The 19215-nt window shown below is 40.3% G+C and overlaps 1 protein-coding gene across 1 annotated transcript in view; it reads right to left on the bottom strand.

Moving 5' to 3' along the window:
• Nucleotides 1–19215, bottom strand: part of MFSD6 (major facilitator superfamily domain containing 6) — an 86653-nt gene that overhangs the window by 19387 nt on the left and 48051 nt on the right. The window contains exon 4 of the mRNA XM_025404961.1: nt 6460–6557. Coding sequence (XP_025260746.1) covers nt 6460–6557 — 98 coding nt within the window. The remainder of the gene's footprint in view (nt 1–6459; nt 6558–19215) is intronic.

Below are 19215 nucleotides of genomic sequence, written 5' to 3'. Positions count from 1 at the left end.
TAAAAAAAAAACTTCTGAAAGATCAACTTGGTGAAAATCAGTAAGAGACTATTCTTCCTCAGGAAGGGCCTCCATTGGGCAGGCAATAAAAGAAAAAGTCTATATTGGAAATCTTAGTGGTTTCACACATTAAATGTTTTTCTTTTCTTGCTCACACAAAGTTCAATGAACAGGAGACAGAAGTAGTAGCAGCTCTGCTCCATAGTCACTCGGGGATCCAGGTTGCAGAGAATCTGCCATCTGCAATGCCTGCTTACCCTAGGTGTCAATATCCAGCCGACAGAGGAGGGAGTGACACACTTCTAAACCTGACCCATACAATTTCCCATGTGCTATCCTTCCCTCCTATCATTTCTGCTTTTATTCTGCTGGCCAGAATTAACCACATGGTCATACCTAACTGCAAGGGAGGCTGGGAAATAGAGTCTAGCTGCATGTCCACAAAGAAAAGGAAACAGAGATGGTGAATAGCAAGCCAGTCTCTCTGTCAGAGTTAGGGCTACTATCAGCAATGGACCTTCCACAAATGGCAGAGGATCCTACAAAGAGCAATGGACTTAGCAAATGGCAGAGGATCCTACAAAGAGCAATGGACTTAGCAGCAGCAGCAGCAGCAGCAGCATGGATCTTCTGTGTGCTGCACGAAAGAGACTTTATATAAGACATGCAACAATTTGTGTTAAAAGCCAACATTCCCACACCTATCGATGTACAGGACTGTAAGAATCCCCTTTATGCATTCAACAGTATTTACTGAGCATCTATATTATGTGCCAGATACCCTGCTAGGCTTTGAATATTTGACAATATGCAAAATAATGTCCCTAGCCATCAAGGAGCTTATAGTCTGGCAGGTGAAAGGGGGCAGGATTTATCTAAAGGGGAAGCAGACTAAGCTCCTTGAGAACAGACATATCCAGCACCCAGCAGAGGGCTGACATGTAACAGCAGCTGAACAAAAGGACATTGAACTGAAACAGGGTAGGCAGTGGTCTGCATGCTGGGATATGACAAAGAAAGCATTTATGGATAAAAGGTACCCTGGGTAAGGTTGGAGAAAACTTCCAAATCCCATATATAAGTAAAAGTGGACAGAGGAAACAAGATAGATCTCTTCTATAAGCTCTAGCTTGCAAACTTAAAAAAATACATGAGTTACTTAAAAACAAAAAAGTCTATAACTGATGCAATAATGTTCTGGGCGCCCTTGTGAATTTTACGTGCTGGCATTATGCCTTTGGCATACCTTTAAGCAGGTTTTAGGAGGCTACCACCCAAAACTGAGGGAGTTTAATGTTAAGACTTGGCAACATTATACTACACGCCCAGTGTTTTCCCACCTGAAGCCACACATGAGAATTGCTTTTCTATCAGCCAATAAAAATTTCACTTACCTTCCCCAAAGATAACTTTATTAACAGTGTGCACTGACTAGTCATGTTTCCCTTACGCTTTGGTCATTAGGCTTCAGCTTAATTCATGGTTAGGATTTAATGCATAATTGCAGTTTAACTCCTTAGAATAGAATCTTCTAAATGATATTTTCTCTGATCCTGATCTATAATTATAATTTATTTTACTTTTTTGTTATTGAGTGCTTTCTAACATTTATCAGAAGCTAACTGTGGGTCAGGTACTGTGCTAAATACTTTGCATGGATTAGTGTATTTAATACTCATGTCAACCTCTCCTATAACTCAAGAGTCTGTGGCTCAGAGAGATTAAGCATTTTGCCCAAAGACACAGAGCCTATAGGTAGGGGAGCTAGAATTCAAATCCAGATAGTCTAATTCAAGCCTTAGCACTTTATGGTTTCCAGATTATTGCATATTTTGATAATCTGCCTCAGCTAACCTATAGAGTGAGATGAGGGTATAAGTACTAATTAAAATACATGGATGTTTTTACAGATGTGTTATGGATGGCAAGATGTCATCCTAGGAAGAGCTATCATACTGAAGGTTCAGCTTTAAATTTAATTTTCAAATTTTCTTCAGATATTTATAAGTTTTTGAGACAGAATTTCTTATATCATTCAAAAGATTTAAAAATTATAAACTACTAACTGTAGTACATGGCACAGGGGGCTGAAAAATGAATTAAACAACAAGCATTAATAGTGTGTCTTCCTACATGTACATCTCTTTGGAGAACTGAAAAAGTATAAGCATGGTCTTTATGTTCAAGGGTTTAAACTAAGTTAGAAAATAAAACTGGTATTTCTTCCCCATGCTCTTCCAGAGCATAAAAGGAGGAAAATGTGCTTTGTTTGTTGTTGTTTTGAGACAGGGTCTCACTGTGTTGCCCAGGGTGGAATGCAGTGCTGCAATCACAGGTCACTGCAGCTTCAACCTTTTGGGCTCAGGCAATCCTTCCACCTGAGCCTCCCCAGTAGCCGGAACCACAGGTGCACACCACCATGCCCAGCTGATTTTTAAATATTTTGTAGAGACAGGGTTTCAGCCCATGCTGAAAGCATGGTTCTTATTTGGCTGAATAAGCATGCTAAATAAGACAAACAGAAAAACGCTTTATAAATGTCAGCTCAAGTCCCCCTGATGACATTAAAAAACCATCTTTCATCAAAATCTTAACCCGGCTCCCACTGATAGAGCATCCTACAGAGAGAGAGCTGACCCAGACCTCGTTTTCACTCCTCAGTGCTGGAGTCATTAATTCAAGTAACTCAAAAGGACCTCTTCAGTTATAGCAGCCCCTAGGAGAGCTTTACTCTCCTCAAATACATTTTAATAGCAAGGGTAATTCTGATTCTTGCTCAGAACTAACACTAACACTCATCTCTGAGTTTTGCAAGGATTTGCAACCAATACCCATACAGGAAGGAGAATAACAAGTTTGGGCTTTATTTTAATCAAATATTTATATTCTTGATCAAAATCATGAATGTTTAATTGTTCTTTGTACAAAATAAAAGGGGAAAATTCCTATGGGTTTTTAAAATGAGATCTTGAGAAATAAATATAAACTATTCACCACCACCATCATCCAGCAATGCTTTTAAGCACTTAGACTCACTGTCTCTTTTTTAAATACACTGCAGATTTCTTATAGGGAGGAAATATGGTTTCTGCTTCTTTATATGGTATTACCAGTTGCCTACTGAATAACATGTTTGCTGCAAATGGTAGCTGAATTGCTAAAAAGATATGGCTGCAAGAGAATGTTTACTGAACATGAGAAAGATCATGGGAAAGAAATAACCTCACAATTCCAAACAGCATCCTGCTGGATACTGTCCTTACCTTGATCCCCAAATAAAGGCCTGAATAGCCTCCTTCCTATAGGCCTGGGGAAGAGGAAATTTGTTTCTTCACAAACCCATCTGCTAATTATTACCAACATGGCCTGAGAGGACAATCAAGAAACTCCAAGACTGAAGATAACAAGGAATCCTCCACCAGCAGTTACATGCAACCCCAAAGAGGAAGGGCTGGGTAGTGGGGGCTATAGAATGAGGCACATCTTTTGTCTTCTCCCTTTCAGCTACCCACTAGATAGTACTAATTCTCATGGTGTTTTGGGGATAAAGCAAGGGTGGTAGGATAAAGAGACAGACTTTGCTTATTATTATTATTATTATTATTTTATTTTATTTTTTTTTTTAAGGAAGACCCTCTTGTATGGTTCTGGCTGGGAACCAAAAAACAGAAGTGCTGATTTTTCAGAGTCAAGATGCCCAATGATGACAGACAACATCCCATTCCCCAGCCTTCCCCTTCCCTAGACTAGGTCTTTGGCAGTTAACTGGTAACATTTCTAGTCAAGGAATTAAGGGCTATAGATTGTGACAGTGGGCTTGTCCTATAATGAAATCAGTGTTTTGTTGTAATCATGTCCTGCCTTACTGCATCCTAAATAGAGTCTCCTTTAAGCACAGGGACTTGAAAGCCATTTGGACAAGCCTTGTAAAGGCAGACGAATCCAAACTAGCAAAACAAACCTCTTCAGTCAGAAATGTATTCCTGTGATGCAGGATTTATTCCACATGAATAATCCACTGTTTTCCATGGGGTGGGCATGGGTCAAACAAAGGCAAGTGATTTTGATTTTGTTGTACAGTCAAAATACTCAGAACTCACTTCTGCCAGGGAATGAAACCATCTCCTCCAGCATTAGAAACAAAGAGCTCTGTGGAAACTGGTCACAGAGGCCTCTGTTGGACTAGAAGGCTGTATTTACAGATCCTCTTCGCTGGCTTCAGATCAGTAACTAGGTTTCTACTGGCATAGGGGAGAATAAAATGAAACACAGAAGTATGTATCGTAGCCTTACCTAGGAAGCAGAATTCCTGTTTAGATTCAGAGCATGGCCAGCTCCCTAAATCCTGGGATAATACCCCTGAGGTGCATACAAGTATTATAAAACATGTCCTGCGTTGGCAGCGAGATGATAAATGCTTCAAGCCCTAGCCCTGGAACACCACTTATGCTCCCTGAAGAGGCCATTCTGTCCTCTTCTGTGTCTTCGCACACAGTTCTTCCCCCATGCTGGAATGCCTACTCCCTTTAGGCCACCTGGTGGATCCCTATTTGCCCTTCAGAGTCTGGCTTATGTGATTCTTCATCCTCCCACTCCCTGCTTCACAAAGTTAATTATTGTCCTTAGGGTAAGCTCCTTATCTGTTACCTAGCACATTTTTCTATGATTCCATCTAACATGCTGTATAGTTATGTGTTTACGCATCTGGCTTCCAGAACAGATGGTGAGACCTTGGGGCCTGAGTTAATATATGTATATATTTTATTACATTCTCAGCACCCAGCATACTGCCTGGCTCTTAGTCACCATTTAATTTATCTTTAATAGATTAACAGGAAAAATGCATTTTTAAATTCACACAGCATTTTTTTTTCCTCTTATAAAATTATTCTGTTGTTCTTTAACCATTTCATGGCTGTTCTCTGTTCCTGAGTCACGTACGGAAGCTGTCCTTTTCCACCTAATTCATTTTAAACTAAAAGGATAAAAAAGTTTTATGTATGTATAATTACAATATATAGTCGTTTCTGTTCTGTAGGTATACAAATCTTTATTTATAGAGTCTGCATACTGTAGCATACCAATAAACAAAGCGATTAAGCCAGGTCAGGATAGAACAGGAACCAGAGGTGGGAAATCCTAAGAACTGTGTTGCATATATTACCTTGTTATTGAATCATTCTCACCTGCAGTTTCTGTTTAATGCATTGTTATTCTTAAATGACACAAAGCTGAGATGTGTGCCTCCCCTCAAGACCCATCCAGAGTTCTAATTATTAGAAACAATAATTTCTTATTATAAGACCAAGTTTCCATTTTCTATATATTTGTAAACAAAATCTCCTTTCACTAGCTACACCATTGCATCAAATCTGAGAAAAGCATCTTCAAGTATATATATATATACACACTTGAGTTTTATAATTATAATGTGAATATAAATTATATCTCCTTTCAATTAGGATAAGTTCTTTTTTCATTGCTATGATGGAATTTGATGAATGAGCTGGCATTTTGTACATTCTGTTTAGATGTATAATTATTAATCTTTCACCTTAAAAGATTGAAATTCTCAATCTTTCATCATGACAAGAAATTAATTACATTGATTGTACCGTATTTGTCTCCTTAGGGTAAGGGAAAATGATAATGGCAATCTATAAAGCTAATGAAATTGTATATAATCACAGACTGTTTAGTGCAATTAATGATTTAGTAGCCTGGGCTGTCACTCAACTCCAGCGATCTTGTCCTGAACCTTTATTTTAATCATGATGCCAATCAGGACTTTTCAGGATGTAGTCATTACTATATGAGCTAACATGGCAATGAGTTTTGAATAGTAATCCATTTCTTTGGCACTCTTCAGCTACATGACGAGAGCCTTCCAGAAATTTTTCAGTTGTGTCTTGATGGGAAACAGTACACTGAAGCAGAGAGAAGCATTCAGGGCAGGGCATTTGAGCAGAGATTTTTTTAAGTTCATGGAAAAACAACAATGTGGCTATAAAGCTTTAGTTATAAGTCACCAGATGTGATAAAAATAACTGAAGAGATAAAATAATTATGACAACAATCTTTTTTCAGTAAGTATAGTTAACCTACAAAACTAAAAACACCAACAACTTTAAAAGATAAATATTTTTATATTTTAAAACCACCCTTGGATGTCCATGTCTAACAGTTGTGCACAGGAGTTTATTCTAGAGTTCCTCTTCCTTTGTTTAATCACAAGGGTGTGGGTCAAGTCCAGCTTTGTTTGGCTCAACATAGAGCAGCACTCAGGTAACCGAGAAACCATCCCTCCTGATGTCATCTCTTCCTTAACAACCACTTCAAAATCACATGAAACAGTAGGCCTGCCCTTCCTTTATAGAATCAGATGCTGAAGGCTGCTGGGCTTTTAGCCACAGCTCAGGGAAGGTAGAGAAATAATTTCAATCCCAGCTGTTAACTTACCTTGAAGAACTTCCATGGGGAGAACAGTCCAGGCATTCTCCAGGTAGGAAATATAAATATAGCGAGCCGTATTGCAGGCCAGACCAATGTACAGAACCCTAAAAAGAAAAAAAAAAAAAGCAAAGGAAAATAAACTGAGGCCCTAATACAAAATCTAATATGAATACAAAACGAGCAAATATTACCTACCTTTTCCTTCCCCAAACCACCCATCATCCAGCAGGAGTGGGAAAACTGAAGGACAATTACATTTAAGCATGAATTTAGGAAGAAGATTGCTTCTAACATATCTGCCCTCAGCCTTTTCAAAATGTTTGTTAATATAAAAGCGAACATCACCCTTCCTGAAACTTAATTCGTAGCAGAGATGATGCTTTTTTAAGATAGTCCGGGCACACTGCCATCTGTAATGACATTACTGGCTTCCTTCCAGGTGGCTGTAGAAGAAATATGCCTGGGATTGTAGCCACTTCACTACAATGGGGGAAGGAAGGATAAAAATGAGAATATGTAAACATGAATGTGGCCTTGCTCACAGTACCCAAGACACCAAGCAGTTTCACAGGGAGACTCTCAAGGTCATTGAAAACGATCACTCATTCACTACTATCAACTATTTGGAAATCAAATAGTTTCTCCTATCAGTTCAATGGATACATGTTCATCTTTTAAAAAATCCGTGGTATCGTATGTTTACAAAACTAATAAATATACACCAACCTCTTGCATTCTCCCACCCCCACCATTACCACTACCAAAAGTATAAGTAGAAATAAAATAAGCAAAGGCCGAAAGTGCTGCACCCAAGCACAAGGTTTCAATCTCTCATTCTGAACTGGATGGGCTGGTTTGGAAGGAAAGAGTGGCTACTTCTCTGCACAAAAACACACCCTAATGGTAGGGATTTATCTTTCTCCCTTGTTTTCTATTTTCTGTTAATTTTCCTAACCTTAATGCTCTGTTCTCTGAATCCAATTTGATGAAAAGTAAAAGGTAAAAGAAATAAGCCAACATGACAATCAGTGGTATTTTCCTAATCTTGCTTTTTATGTTAAAATCATCCCTGACTGAGTGTGTTGGCTCATGCCTGTAATCTGAGCACCCAGGGAAGCTGAGGCAGGAGGATCACTTGAGTCCAAGAGTTCAAGACCAGCCTGGGCAACATAGTGAGACCCTGTCTCTACCAAGAAAAAAAAAAATAGCCAGGCTTGGTGGCGCACACCTATAGTCCCAGCTACTTGGGAGGCTGAGGTAGGATCGCTTGAGCCTGGGAGGTCTAGGCTGCCCTGAGCCATAATCCCACCACTGCACTTCAGCCTGAGAAACAGAGCAAGACCCTTTCTCAAAAAAAAAAAAAAAAAAAAAAAAAAAATCATTCCTATGAACACTGTTCCCTTTTTCCCAACACTGAATCAACAAAGGGAAATGCTCTCAGACACCCCGCTATCACTAATCTCACATATGAAAAAGAAAGATGAAAAAAATACAAAAAAGAAAAGGTTGAGGGGCAAGGATGAAATAGGCAATAGATATTAGAGAGATTTAGCAGATTCTCAGTGAAGTATTACAAAAAATCTGGGTCATCTTGTTCTATGGACAGTATGTTCTTTGTACTTGCGTGTTTTGAGGAGAAAAGTACGTTTCAATCTGCTTTAATCAAAATTTTATTGAACAAACTTGCTATAGATTCATCAATTTCCCTCTGCTAGGGGGAAAAAAAGCCACAGGAAATTAAAATGCAAAATGTACTACATGAACACACAAGTTACACAAACCTGTGCCTCCTTTTACAAATTCTAAGCCAGCCCTGTGGATGGCCTCTCTTTAGCCTAACTCAGGGGTCAGCAAACATTTTTCTATAAAGGACGACACATTAAAACAGTTTAGGCTTCACAAGCTACATGGTCTCTGTTACAACTCCTCAGCTCTGCTGCTATAGCATGAAAGCAGCCACAGGCAATACGTAACTCAATGAGCATGGCCATGTTCCAATGAGAGCTGAATTATGAACACTGAAATGCAGATTTCATAAAATAATTTTCATGTGTCACAAAATCTTATTCTTCTTGTGATTTTTTTCGACCATTTAAAAATGTAGAAACTGTTATTCTTAGTTCACGGGCCACATTAAAACAGGCAGCAGGCCAGATTTGGTCAGTGGGCCACAGCTTGCCATTGACTTGGCCTCATTCCTTAATTCTTTTTCTTTTTTTGAGATAGAGTCTCGCTCTGTTGCCGAGGCTAGGGTGCAGTGGCATGATCTCAGCTCACCGCAACCTCTACCTCCCAGGTTCAAGCAGTTCTCCCGCTTCAGCCTCCTGATAGCTGGGATTACAGGCATGTGCCACCATGCCCGGCTAATTTTTGTATTTTTAGTAGAGACGGGGTTTCGCTATGTTGGCCAGGTTGGTCTCAAACTCCTGACCTCAGGTGGTCCGCCCACCTCGGCCTCCCAAAATGCTGGAATTACAGGCATGAACCAGCTCCTTAATTCTTAACCTTGCCTAGACATCAGATTTACTCTAGTAACTGTTTACAATTACCGATGCCAAGGCCCACACCTATCTCAATAAAGATCTCCACGGTTGAAACCCAGGCATTTTGAAAGTTCTCCAGGTTGTTTTCTTACTGAACCAGGGTGGAGAACCAGTGGTCTAACTCATTCCAAGCTGTCCCCAGTAACACTGTCATATAATCCCATCATAAAACAATTTTGGTAATCCACTTTCCTAGTGTTCACAAATTGCCTATCCTGAAGCTATCTTTTGAGCCCACCTCTGAATCAGGGTTGCCATGACAACTGTAATTCAATCCAGGCCATAGTCCAAAACTCCTGGTTTAAAATAACCCAGTGTCAATTGATCCAGTTTAGGAGGTAGATTGTGCTTTGCCTTCAAACCTCTCCCCAGATGGAATTCAGTTACTAGAGTGACTGCTTCACAACTTCTGGGACCCTTAGGTCTCAGATTGCCACCAACAAGCTGAGTGGCTATGAACTTCCTATAGCCTTCACTTCTTTCCCACATTTCTACTTTCACAATTGATAGTCCTTTAGGAGCAAACAGGTACCCTAAAAAATAAAACACAAAATAAGAAGTATCCAGGTCAAGGTTACTTCATCTCTCTGAGCCTCAGTTTCCTCATATATCAGGTGGGGATAAAAACATGTATTCTGTAGGTTTGTTGTGAAAACGACACAATGATTTGCCCAAAATAAGCACTCAAAAACTGATTCATCATCATCATCTTAAAGTATCCAAGTAAATACTCTTTGGTTTCTGACAAAACTTTTATCCTAGTATTCCAAAAGACAGGAACATTCACATTCCTTACTCACCAACCATTTTGGGGAAGCCAGTGGCTTCAAGAAATCAGCAAGGGTAAAACTGTGAGCAGAAAGAAAGACAGCATTTGGATCTATGAAAAGGCAAAGAAGTACACATATATTTACTGAATAGTTACTGAAAAGTACTTCGGTATCAGAATGGGGTATATAAACTGCCATAGTACGCACTGTTATGACTGAACCATGTGTTCCCCCAGTTCATGTGTTGAAGTCCTAAGTTCTAACCCTCAGTATCTCAAAATGTGACTGTATTTGGAAACAGGGCCTTAGAAGAGGTAATGATGTCATATGGATAGGTCCTAATCCAATATAACTGTTGTTTTTACAAGAAGAGATTAGGACACAAACAGGCACAAGGGAAGAAGTAAAAACTCCTAAGCCAAAGAGAGAGGCCCTCGGAAGTAACCAACCCTGCTGACAATTTTGGACTTTTTGCCTTCAGAACTGTGAAGAAATAAACTTCCAGTTTTGTTTTGTTTTGTTTTGCTTTGCTTTGCTTTGCTTTGCAATGGCATGATCTTGGCTCACTACAACCTCCACCTCCCGGATTCAAGTGATTCTCTTGCCTCAGCCTCCCAAGCAGCTGGGATTACAGGTGCATGCTACCACGTCCGGCCAATTTTTGTATTTTTAGTAGACATAGGCTTTCACTATGTTGGCCAGGCTGGTCTTGAACTCCAGACCTAAAGTGATCCACCTGCCTCGGCCTCCCAAAGTACTGGGATTACAGGCGTGAGCCACCACATCCGGCCATAAACTTCTGTTTTTTAAGCCACCCAGACTGTGGTACTTTGTTATGGTAACCCAAGCAAATGAACACATTCACTCTCATAAAGTTAGGGATTTGCTAATATAAAGGAATTTAAAGTGTATTTTACTGGATCATTTTCTAGACAATCAAATTCCTTTTTATGCTGAATATGAGCACGTGTTCAGGGTTCTAGAATTTTCCTGGGCACTGATGTCTGGAAATACAAGACACTGAAAAAAAAAAAAAAGTCTCTCAACGAGATACAGATACCTACTGAACACCTATAATGATAAAACTCAAAAACAACATGACTGTCCTATTTCAGAATAGGAAGTCAGTAGTAATAAAAGTAGACAAGAAACAAAGGCAATTTTAGAACAGGTGGTTGGTAAAGTGAAATTATCTATAAAGAGGAACACAACTGGGAAGAAGCAAATGATGCAGCAGAAAACACTACACTGTGGAAAACCCAAATCACCTGCCAGTCATTTTTATCCTGTATTCAAGCAAAATACAACAGTAGGAGAAAAAAATGCTTACAGATTCTAATTTCTTATATAAGCACAATTCACAGTATTAGCAGTTTAAGCTGATTTGTGGTTATAATAAAACTGGTAGTTTTTTCAAGAATGTTAAGATATAGATACAATGAATGATGAGTCATTCTGTAATTCCTAACAGTGTAGTTAGTTGTGAGACCCTACTTTTCTAAATTTAACCAACTATAATATGGCTAAATCCACCCTCCCTCACTCCCACCAAGAGGCACTAAAAACCACAATGAACATAAATTTTGCTCAATAAACATGTATTAAGATGCCACTATGTACCATATACTGTGAGGGGAATAAAAATGAAGAGGAAATCTACCTTGTCTTCAAGGGACTTACAGCCTAGTGGGGGAGACAAACACATAAACAAGTAAGTTAAATATAATACACTAAGAGATATCCAAAGAGTGCAATGGGACACAGGAGAGACCCTTAGCTGACTCTGGGGTTGAGGCCACCTGAGTTAGAAGTGGTTGGCCAAAGAGGGCAGAAAGAGCATCACAGGCAGAGGAAACAAAGCGAACAAGGGTTCACCATAGAATATCAAGCATCTGTGGCCAGACAGGGTGATTGACAGACACAAGAAGGATTATAGTCTAAGGATTTTTGAAGAAAGAACTTTTCCAGTCCAGATACAGTCTGGATACTATTCCAGAAACAACACAGGGTGTGAGCAGCAAAGAAAGACCTAAGTGGAGTTATCCTACAATGCCCAGATCTGAGAGGCAAAAGAGCAGCACCACCAGAGAACCTATACTCATCTAATGACTGATGGCAATAAGCATTTTGCAAAACCTCTGGCAGAGAAACAAAACTTCCCAAAATAATTATAATAATACACTGGATACAAATGAAAGCCCCCAGATGAAGATTGTTTTTTATCACTTGGGAGTTGGATATTTGCAGTTAGACTTACAATTGTCTACAATTTGTGTTGCAAGCCCTTACACAAAGATGCACGCACACCAACCAATGCATACAAGGTTGCTCGAGGCCAGGGTGGGAGATGAAGACAGACCAGCAACAAACCAAGGTTCAAAAAGCAGTATTTCAAACAGGTCACAGACCACTTGGGCAATTTCCTCAGCTATACCTGGCTGGAGTTTTTACTAGATTTCCTAATGAAAAGAGCTGGTTGTTGACACCAGATCCCTGGAGCACAGTCTATATATATGAACTGCCTCATATATGAACTGGATTAAGTTTTCTGTATGGTAGACAGTATATGGTGCACCTTTAGGTTGGGCTCCATCATTCTCAGATTTTTAATTTTTATTTATTTATTTATTTGAGACAGGGTCCTGCTCTGTTGCCCAGGCTGGAGCACAGTAGCATCATCACAGCTCAATGCAGCCTTGACCACCAGAGCCTAAGTGATCCCACCTCAGCCCCTCAAGTAGCTGGGACTACAAGTGTGCACCATCACGCCAAGCTAACTTGATTTTTAGTAGACATAAAGTCTCATTATGTTGCCCAGGCTGGTCATGAACTCCTGGGCTCAAGCAATCCTCCTATCTCAGCCACCCAAAGTTGCTGGGATTACAGGCATAAGCCATTCATCTGGTCCCAGATTATCCTTTTATGGCCTATATAAACTTGTCCCTAAAAAAATTTTTTTTTTTTAGAATTGTTATGGATGTCTTCCTAGAGCAGGCTGAGTGGGCAGACATCAGCTGCTGATTAAGAGTGGAGAGTCCTGTGCTCAGCACAAGCACTTGATGTGCCCTCCTCCCCAGGAATGAAGCTTATTTCTACATAATCACTGATTCACACTATTGACCTAAGTAAGATGATGTTCTCTATTGTCAGTTTAAGAGACTAAGAAAATATATATCCAAACTCTTTAGAAAATAATTAAAATATAAGGTTTAGGCCTTGAAAGAATTAAATCTTGGTCTAGAAAATTTGTTTTCTCATAACTGTCCCCCTCCTCCCAGCTATCTTCCATGATATAATGTTACTATGGATATCCCGCCAGGATTTCTCTGTCCCTGACTAGCAGAATAGGGCTTTGCTGTAACTGTCTGGAGTCTTGTCATCCTCTCTCCCCATTTTTCGTCCTCTCCATGGCATCTCCTGCATCCTGTGTCCCACTCCAGGACTGGCTGGTTTGAAAGAATCATAGCTGGCATTCCTTGGGATTCCCATCCCAAGAAGGTGGCCTGAGTTACATCATGGTACACTCCTCTAATGCTAGAATGGTGGCAAGAGTGGCCAGAGAGGAGAGGAGACATGGCCACAGAATCAATGACCTGAGCAACAGGCAGGAGCTGCCACAGCTCAAGTTCAGACCAAGCGCTTGCCTAGAAGTAGCAGGGCTGACAGCATCTCTCACCCTTTTTCCAAGATCCGACTTGGGGCACTGGTACCTCTGATTTTGAGAGTCCCACTGTTGAAAGGGATCATCCCTTCCAAGAAGCCTCCCAAGATGTCTCCAGGTATAATTAGTCCTCCTATCCCCCCCGCGTTCCTCTGCTACACTCTTTGTTTCCATTAGAAGACTCATCACAGTCTGTTGCACACTGAAGACTGAGTCCCTGGGAGGCAACGGCTATGTCTTCTTCCTCTTTGTACTCAAAAAAAGCCTGCCTTGCTCAGGTACTCCATGAATCTGTAACATCATTTAATATAATCTTATATAAACTGATAAAATATGAGGGCAAAAGGAAGCATTATTCTTATGAAAACAGTATTTCTCAACAAGCTACTATCATTTTGGATGGTGCAGTTCTTTTTTGTGTGGGATCCACCATTCACTGTGGGATGTTTAAAATCCCTGACCCTTGGGTGCTAAATGCCAGTGTCTGAAACACTAAAATAGCTCCTACGCACATTTTTAAATGGCCCCTGTTGAGAACCATGAGGTAAATCTCTTAAAACAATGGTTATTCTGTTCCCATTTCTCCATAAAATGTCTGCATGTGTATTCAATATGGAATCAATTAATATCAATATTCACATTATATTAATACAAAAACAAACCAAGAAGGAGACAGACAGCAAATCATGAACAACGATAACTTGGAAATCTGTGGTGACAGGTCCCTTCATTGCCTAAAGAGTGTATTTCTGTAGATTTTGAGTTTGTATAGTGAGTTATGTATTTTTTAATAATCACATAATAATAAAGATTTAAACGGTGGGGAAAAAACTACTGTCAAATTAGCCATGGGAAAGGCAACCTTTAAATTTTTAAATTAAAAGACTTCTGCTCTCAGATTTTTTGAAAGTATCTTAAGGTTCATGGTCCACACTAAAAAAAAAAAAAAAAAATTAAAACTGGTAGAAATCACAGATTGTAGATGCTATAATTTAAATGTCTGTATCCCCTCCAAAATTCATAGGTTGAAACTTATTCACCAATGTGATGATAGTATGAAGGAGGTGATTGAGTCATGAGAGTGGAGCCCTCATGAGTGGGTAAAAGAGGTGTGAGGGAGCTGTTTCCCCCTTTTGCCCTTCTGCCTTCTGCCATGAGAGAACACAGCTTTCAAGGCGCTATCTAGGAGGCAGAGAACGAGGCCTTTACCAGTCACTGAACCTGCCAACACTTTGATCTTGCACTTCTCAGCCTCCAGAACTGTTTGTCACTTAAAGCAAGGTAAAAGACATTGCAGAATAGTAAGTATAGTATTGTAATATTTATGTCAGAAAAAGGAAGTGACACATACAGCTACATACTTACACATGAACAGAGTATCTCTAAAAGGATACAACACTAGAACCTCATATAACGGATGGTCTCTAAGGGGAGGAATTGGGGGACTGCCCAAGGGGTGGGGGAGAGATTTTACTAAATACTGAATGTTTTTCCAAGTGCATGTCTACTTTCTCAAAGAATGAACAGACATCAAGTCACTGTGTTCCATGCAGTATAAACAGACACATTAAATGATGTGTGATGTTTGACCCCCGGTTCTCAACCTGAACGGATCACTGTCTGGGTTTCTACTTTGGCTTCAAAACCATACAACATTCTAGCTTAGTTCGTATTTAAATTATTCCTTTCTTTTGAAACTCTTGGGAGATTGGGTGTGAGTAAACCATATAGTTGTCTAAACAGTTAAGAAAGGCACAGGAAATAGTGTTGCCATAATCATTTTCTTTCTGGACAAAGAAAATGGTGTTCTGTGTCAGACTTAACAAGAGTGTTTGTTTGCTTCAAGAGCTGCATGGATCATCAGAAAGTCTATGTAACACAGTAGGAACGTCTGCATCAAAATTGCTGACATAAAGAAGATTCTATTATGAAATATCTTTCCTTGTCACCTTGTCTGGCACAACACTGCCTAGCTCTCAGGCCTTCCACTCAGAGGGATGACAAATGGACTCACTGGGCCACCATCCCCACCTGTCTCTGTGTCTTGACATTCTTCAGCTCTCACCCAGCTCCATCTCATGCCTGGTCCATCCCCTTTAATACATGATTGCAGCATCATGTGCCTCTCCTCACAACACTTATCTTGGTTGTAACAGTGCACCTACAACCTGACCGCATTCTCCATGCAGGGTGAGGAGTTTCATATTATGCTGGCTCAGTTTTATTCCCAGTGCTTGACACATACCAGGCACTTGGTAAATAGTCCCAAACTGGAGAGAAAATATGAATACTTCAAATAGAATATCAATTAACAAATACTTATTGAATATACTCTGTGCTAAGCGCTAGGGATATACATTATGCAGATATACGTGTGTGCATACGTGAGTGTGTGTACGTTTAAGATATCTGATTATGGTATAGGAATAAGTGATGGGTATGTGAAAGAATGAATGGACTTAGAAAAGAGGCCTATAAATATATTTAAAAATAGATGTCTATATTCTGCAACATTTTTGACTAACATTAATAGGCTATGGTTGAAAATACATATTTTCATTTATGTGGACAAGCAATAAATAGCTCAATGGGTAGCTGATTACAATTTGTTTATTTGGAGCATCCTGAAGCACTGTGCAATGGAACTTCAGCACATGTGCTGAGCAGATAACGGGGTTCTGCTCACCACAAGCCTATCTCACCAGAAGAGTAAGAGCTAGGATACAAGCCACAAAGCTCAGAGTCAGTGGTAGTCCCACAGCATAGCTGAAGGGATCACCAAGAAGATCCTGGGAGCCACCTAGCTTTTATCAGCCAGCAGGTATGGCTGGCCACTGACCCAACCTTGTAGAATAGAGCATAAGAATCACACTGTATGTCAGAGAGTGAATTAGAAATAATATTTAGCTGTTTATGTTTTCTGCAGCTACTAATACTTCCTTCTATTGTTTCTGATAGAAAAAGAAAAGGTAAAAGTAGTTTGGGTCTGAGTCTCTACTAGCCGGAAATCATTTTGTTGTGTTCAGATTCTTCCTCTCTAAAATGACTGATAAGCTAAGAGTGTAACTGTGGTCACCATCAGCAGGATCACTGTGCTGGTCACTGGGCTGTGACCACGTTTACATCTCTCCATTGTTATTTTAGTTTATCTGTTTTGTTTCTTAAGTTGTGTGTATCTCCAGCTAGAAAAGTAGAGATGTTTAAAGCAAAATAGAACCTTGATTAATGGAACCCAACGACTTGGAAGACACAATATGCTGTTTTGTTGTTACATTTTCTATTTAGTCAAATGACTGAATGTACACACACACACACCCCCGCCCACAATTTTGTTTAAAAATTTCCTAGGATATGGCTTAGGTATACATATGACACAAACACTATAATTTCCTGAGAAGAATCACTGACATTTTGCATAGCAGTTAATTTTTAAAAGGCCTCAAGAATTTTACTTGACCCTAAGTTAAATTTGAGGAAGCTGAACAAGTTCATCAAAACTCAGGTTGAAGGAATGTCACGACCAAATAAAAAGCAGATACTAATCCTGCTGTTCCTGACTGTGGCCAGACATGGCAGGAATGGGTACAGTTAAGGGCATCACATCCTAAGAGATCACTGACGAAAACAAAAGAGAAAGGAGCCAGAATAGGGAGGGAGGAAAAAGGAGAGTCTTGGATAGGATGTTCTGGGAGAAACCCCTAGGGAGTTGGAGAAGCAAAACCGCAGGTGAGACTCAAGGATGGGAAGGGCTTTTCTACTGAAGAGGGAGTGGACCCACTCTCTATGTCAGACTTGGGAGCAGTCAGTACAATAGATGTTGTTGTTTTACCTTCTGCTAAGCAGAAGTAGCCAGTACAATAGATGTTGTTGTTTTACCTTCTGCTAAGCAGAAACTAGGGGAGATGAGTAAGCATGCCCAAAAGGAGACGGAGCTAATAGAGGGAGAGATGCATTCTGATCACATCATATGAGACCCAATTAAAGCTACACCAGCAGTCATTGGCTGGACTTCTCAATTGGACAATACAGTCCCCATTTTACTTAAGTTACTCTGGGTAAGGTTTTTTGCCACTTCCACTGAAAGAGTCTCAAGTGACCTCCACTGCCTTTGGAGATAGCAAGTTCTGTATCTCTAGAAGTGGCCAAGCAAAGGCTAATAACCATCTGTCGAGCACGTGGGGGAAGGGAATCTAAAACTAGGGTGAAGCTAGGCCTACAGGACTGTATTAGCTTGCTAAGGCTGCTGTAACAAATACCACAGACTGGGTGGCTTCAACAACAGAAATTCATTTTCTCACAGTTCTGGGAGCCAAAAGTCCAAAATCAAGGTGTTGGCAGTGTTGGTTTCTCCAGGACCCCTCTCGTTGGCTTGCAGACAAGTCATCCTCTCCCAGTGTCATTTCCTATTTTCGCTTGTGCCTATTTGTGGCCCCAATCTCCTCTTCTCACAAGGACACTGCTCATAACGGATGAGGGCTGACCCTAATGACTGATTTTAATTTCACACGTCCTTAAAGACCCTAACTTTAAATATGGTTGCACTCTGAGGTAGTGTGGGTTATGAATCTTCAGGGGCCACAATTCAGCCCATTAAAATGCCCTTCGAGGTCACTTACAACTCCAACATCAAGCAAACTTGAGTAAAGAATGCCAGTATTTTTTTAGAGCCACTTCCTCCCTAGATCAGCAATAGAGTGTGTGACACCACTGGCAGCTTCCCTGGGCCTGGAGAGTCAGAGTGAGGCTGTCTCCCTAGAGGAGGACTCTTCGCATTTTGTACAGCCTACTCTGACCATATTTACTCATTTACTTTATTTCATGAATCACTATTTGCTTTTCCAGTGGTTGAGGTCAAATGAAAAGCTTTCACAAACAGTGCTAATTAATCTGGTTTTAAAATGGGCAGCATGGTGGGGCATATGCTGCACGCTGGCCGAGGTGGTGGCATCCAGGGCACATGCATAGTTGAGGTGGACTTTCTCAGGAGTGGTCATAACTGCTTTGGTTATACTATGGAGTTTTGAAAAGATTAAACAGCATGTAAAAAAAAAAACTGCAAAACACTGTGCAAATATGCAAGCTACCATTAAATTAAATGCAAATATTTCAGCGAGAACAGCCACATCTTTTACCAATTCTGCCTGAGCCAGTACATGCGGAAGTGTCTGAGATTTGCGGTCCCAATTTCCACTCAGGTCAGTTGGCTTTAAGGAAATAAAATTCTCTATGTAGATCCCAGCAACTGCTATCATAAATCACATTCCCTATCACTGGCTAGATGGTCTATTTGAATGGCTTCGTGCACATTTTTGACTTGTCAGCAAAAACCACTCAAAGTCTGAGTCCTGGGGATAGGAGGCCAACAGGAAGAAGTGGGGTCTGCTAGGTAGTTTTTTCACATATTAAAACCAGCCAAAGAAAGTTAGATCATTAGAGTCAGAACTGAAAGGAGCCATAGCATCCAGTTCGCTCTTTTCACAGAGACAAGGAAGGAGAGGACCAGAGGGGTGGACTGGGACCACAAAGTCAGTTGGCCAGTGGAAGGTCAAGGTCCCCATCCCCCTGCCAGACCATGCTCTTTCAGTAGGTAATAGCAATGTGCTATTTTCCATACTCCAAGCTCCCTACGTGAAATCAAACCTAGACAAGGGATTAAGGAAATTCCTCTAGATTGGACCATAAGAAACAGACTGGCACTGTTAGTGTAGATAGACTTCTGAATTCAGCTGTGCGCTTGGATTAAGGAAGCTGGATGAATGTTTATGTTGGCATCAGAAGACAGTTGACA

The sequence above is a fragment of the Theropithecus gelada genome, chromosome 12 (assembly GCF_003255815.1).
Source record: "Theropithecus gelada isolate Dixy chromosome 12, Tgel_1.0, whole genome shotgun sequence".
Classification (NCBI taxonomy): Eukaryota; Metazoa; Chordata; class Mammalia; order Primates; family Cercopithecidae; genus Theropithecus; species Theropithecus gelada.
This window is presented reverse-complemented; position numbering and strand designations above follow the sequence as displayed.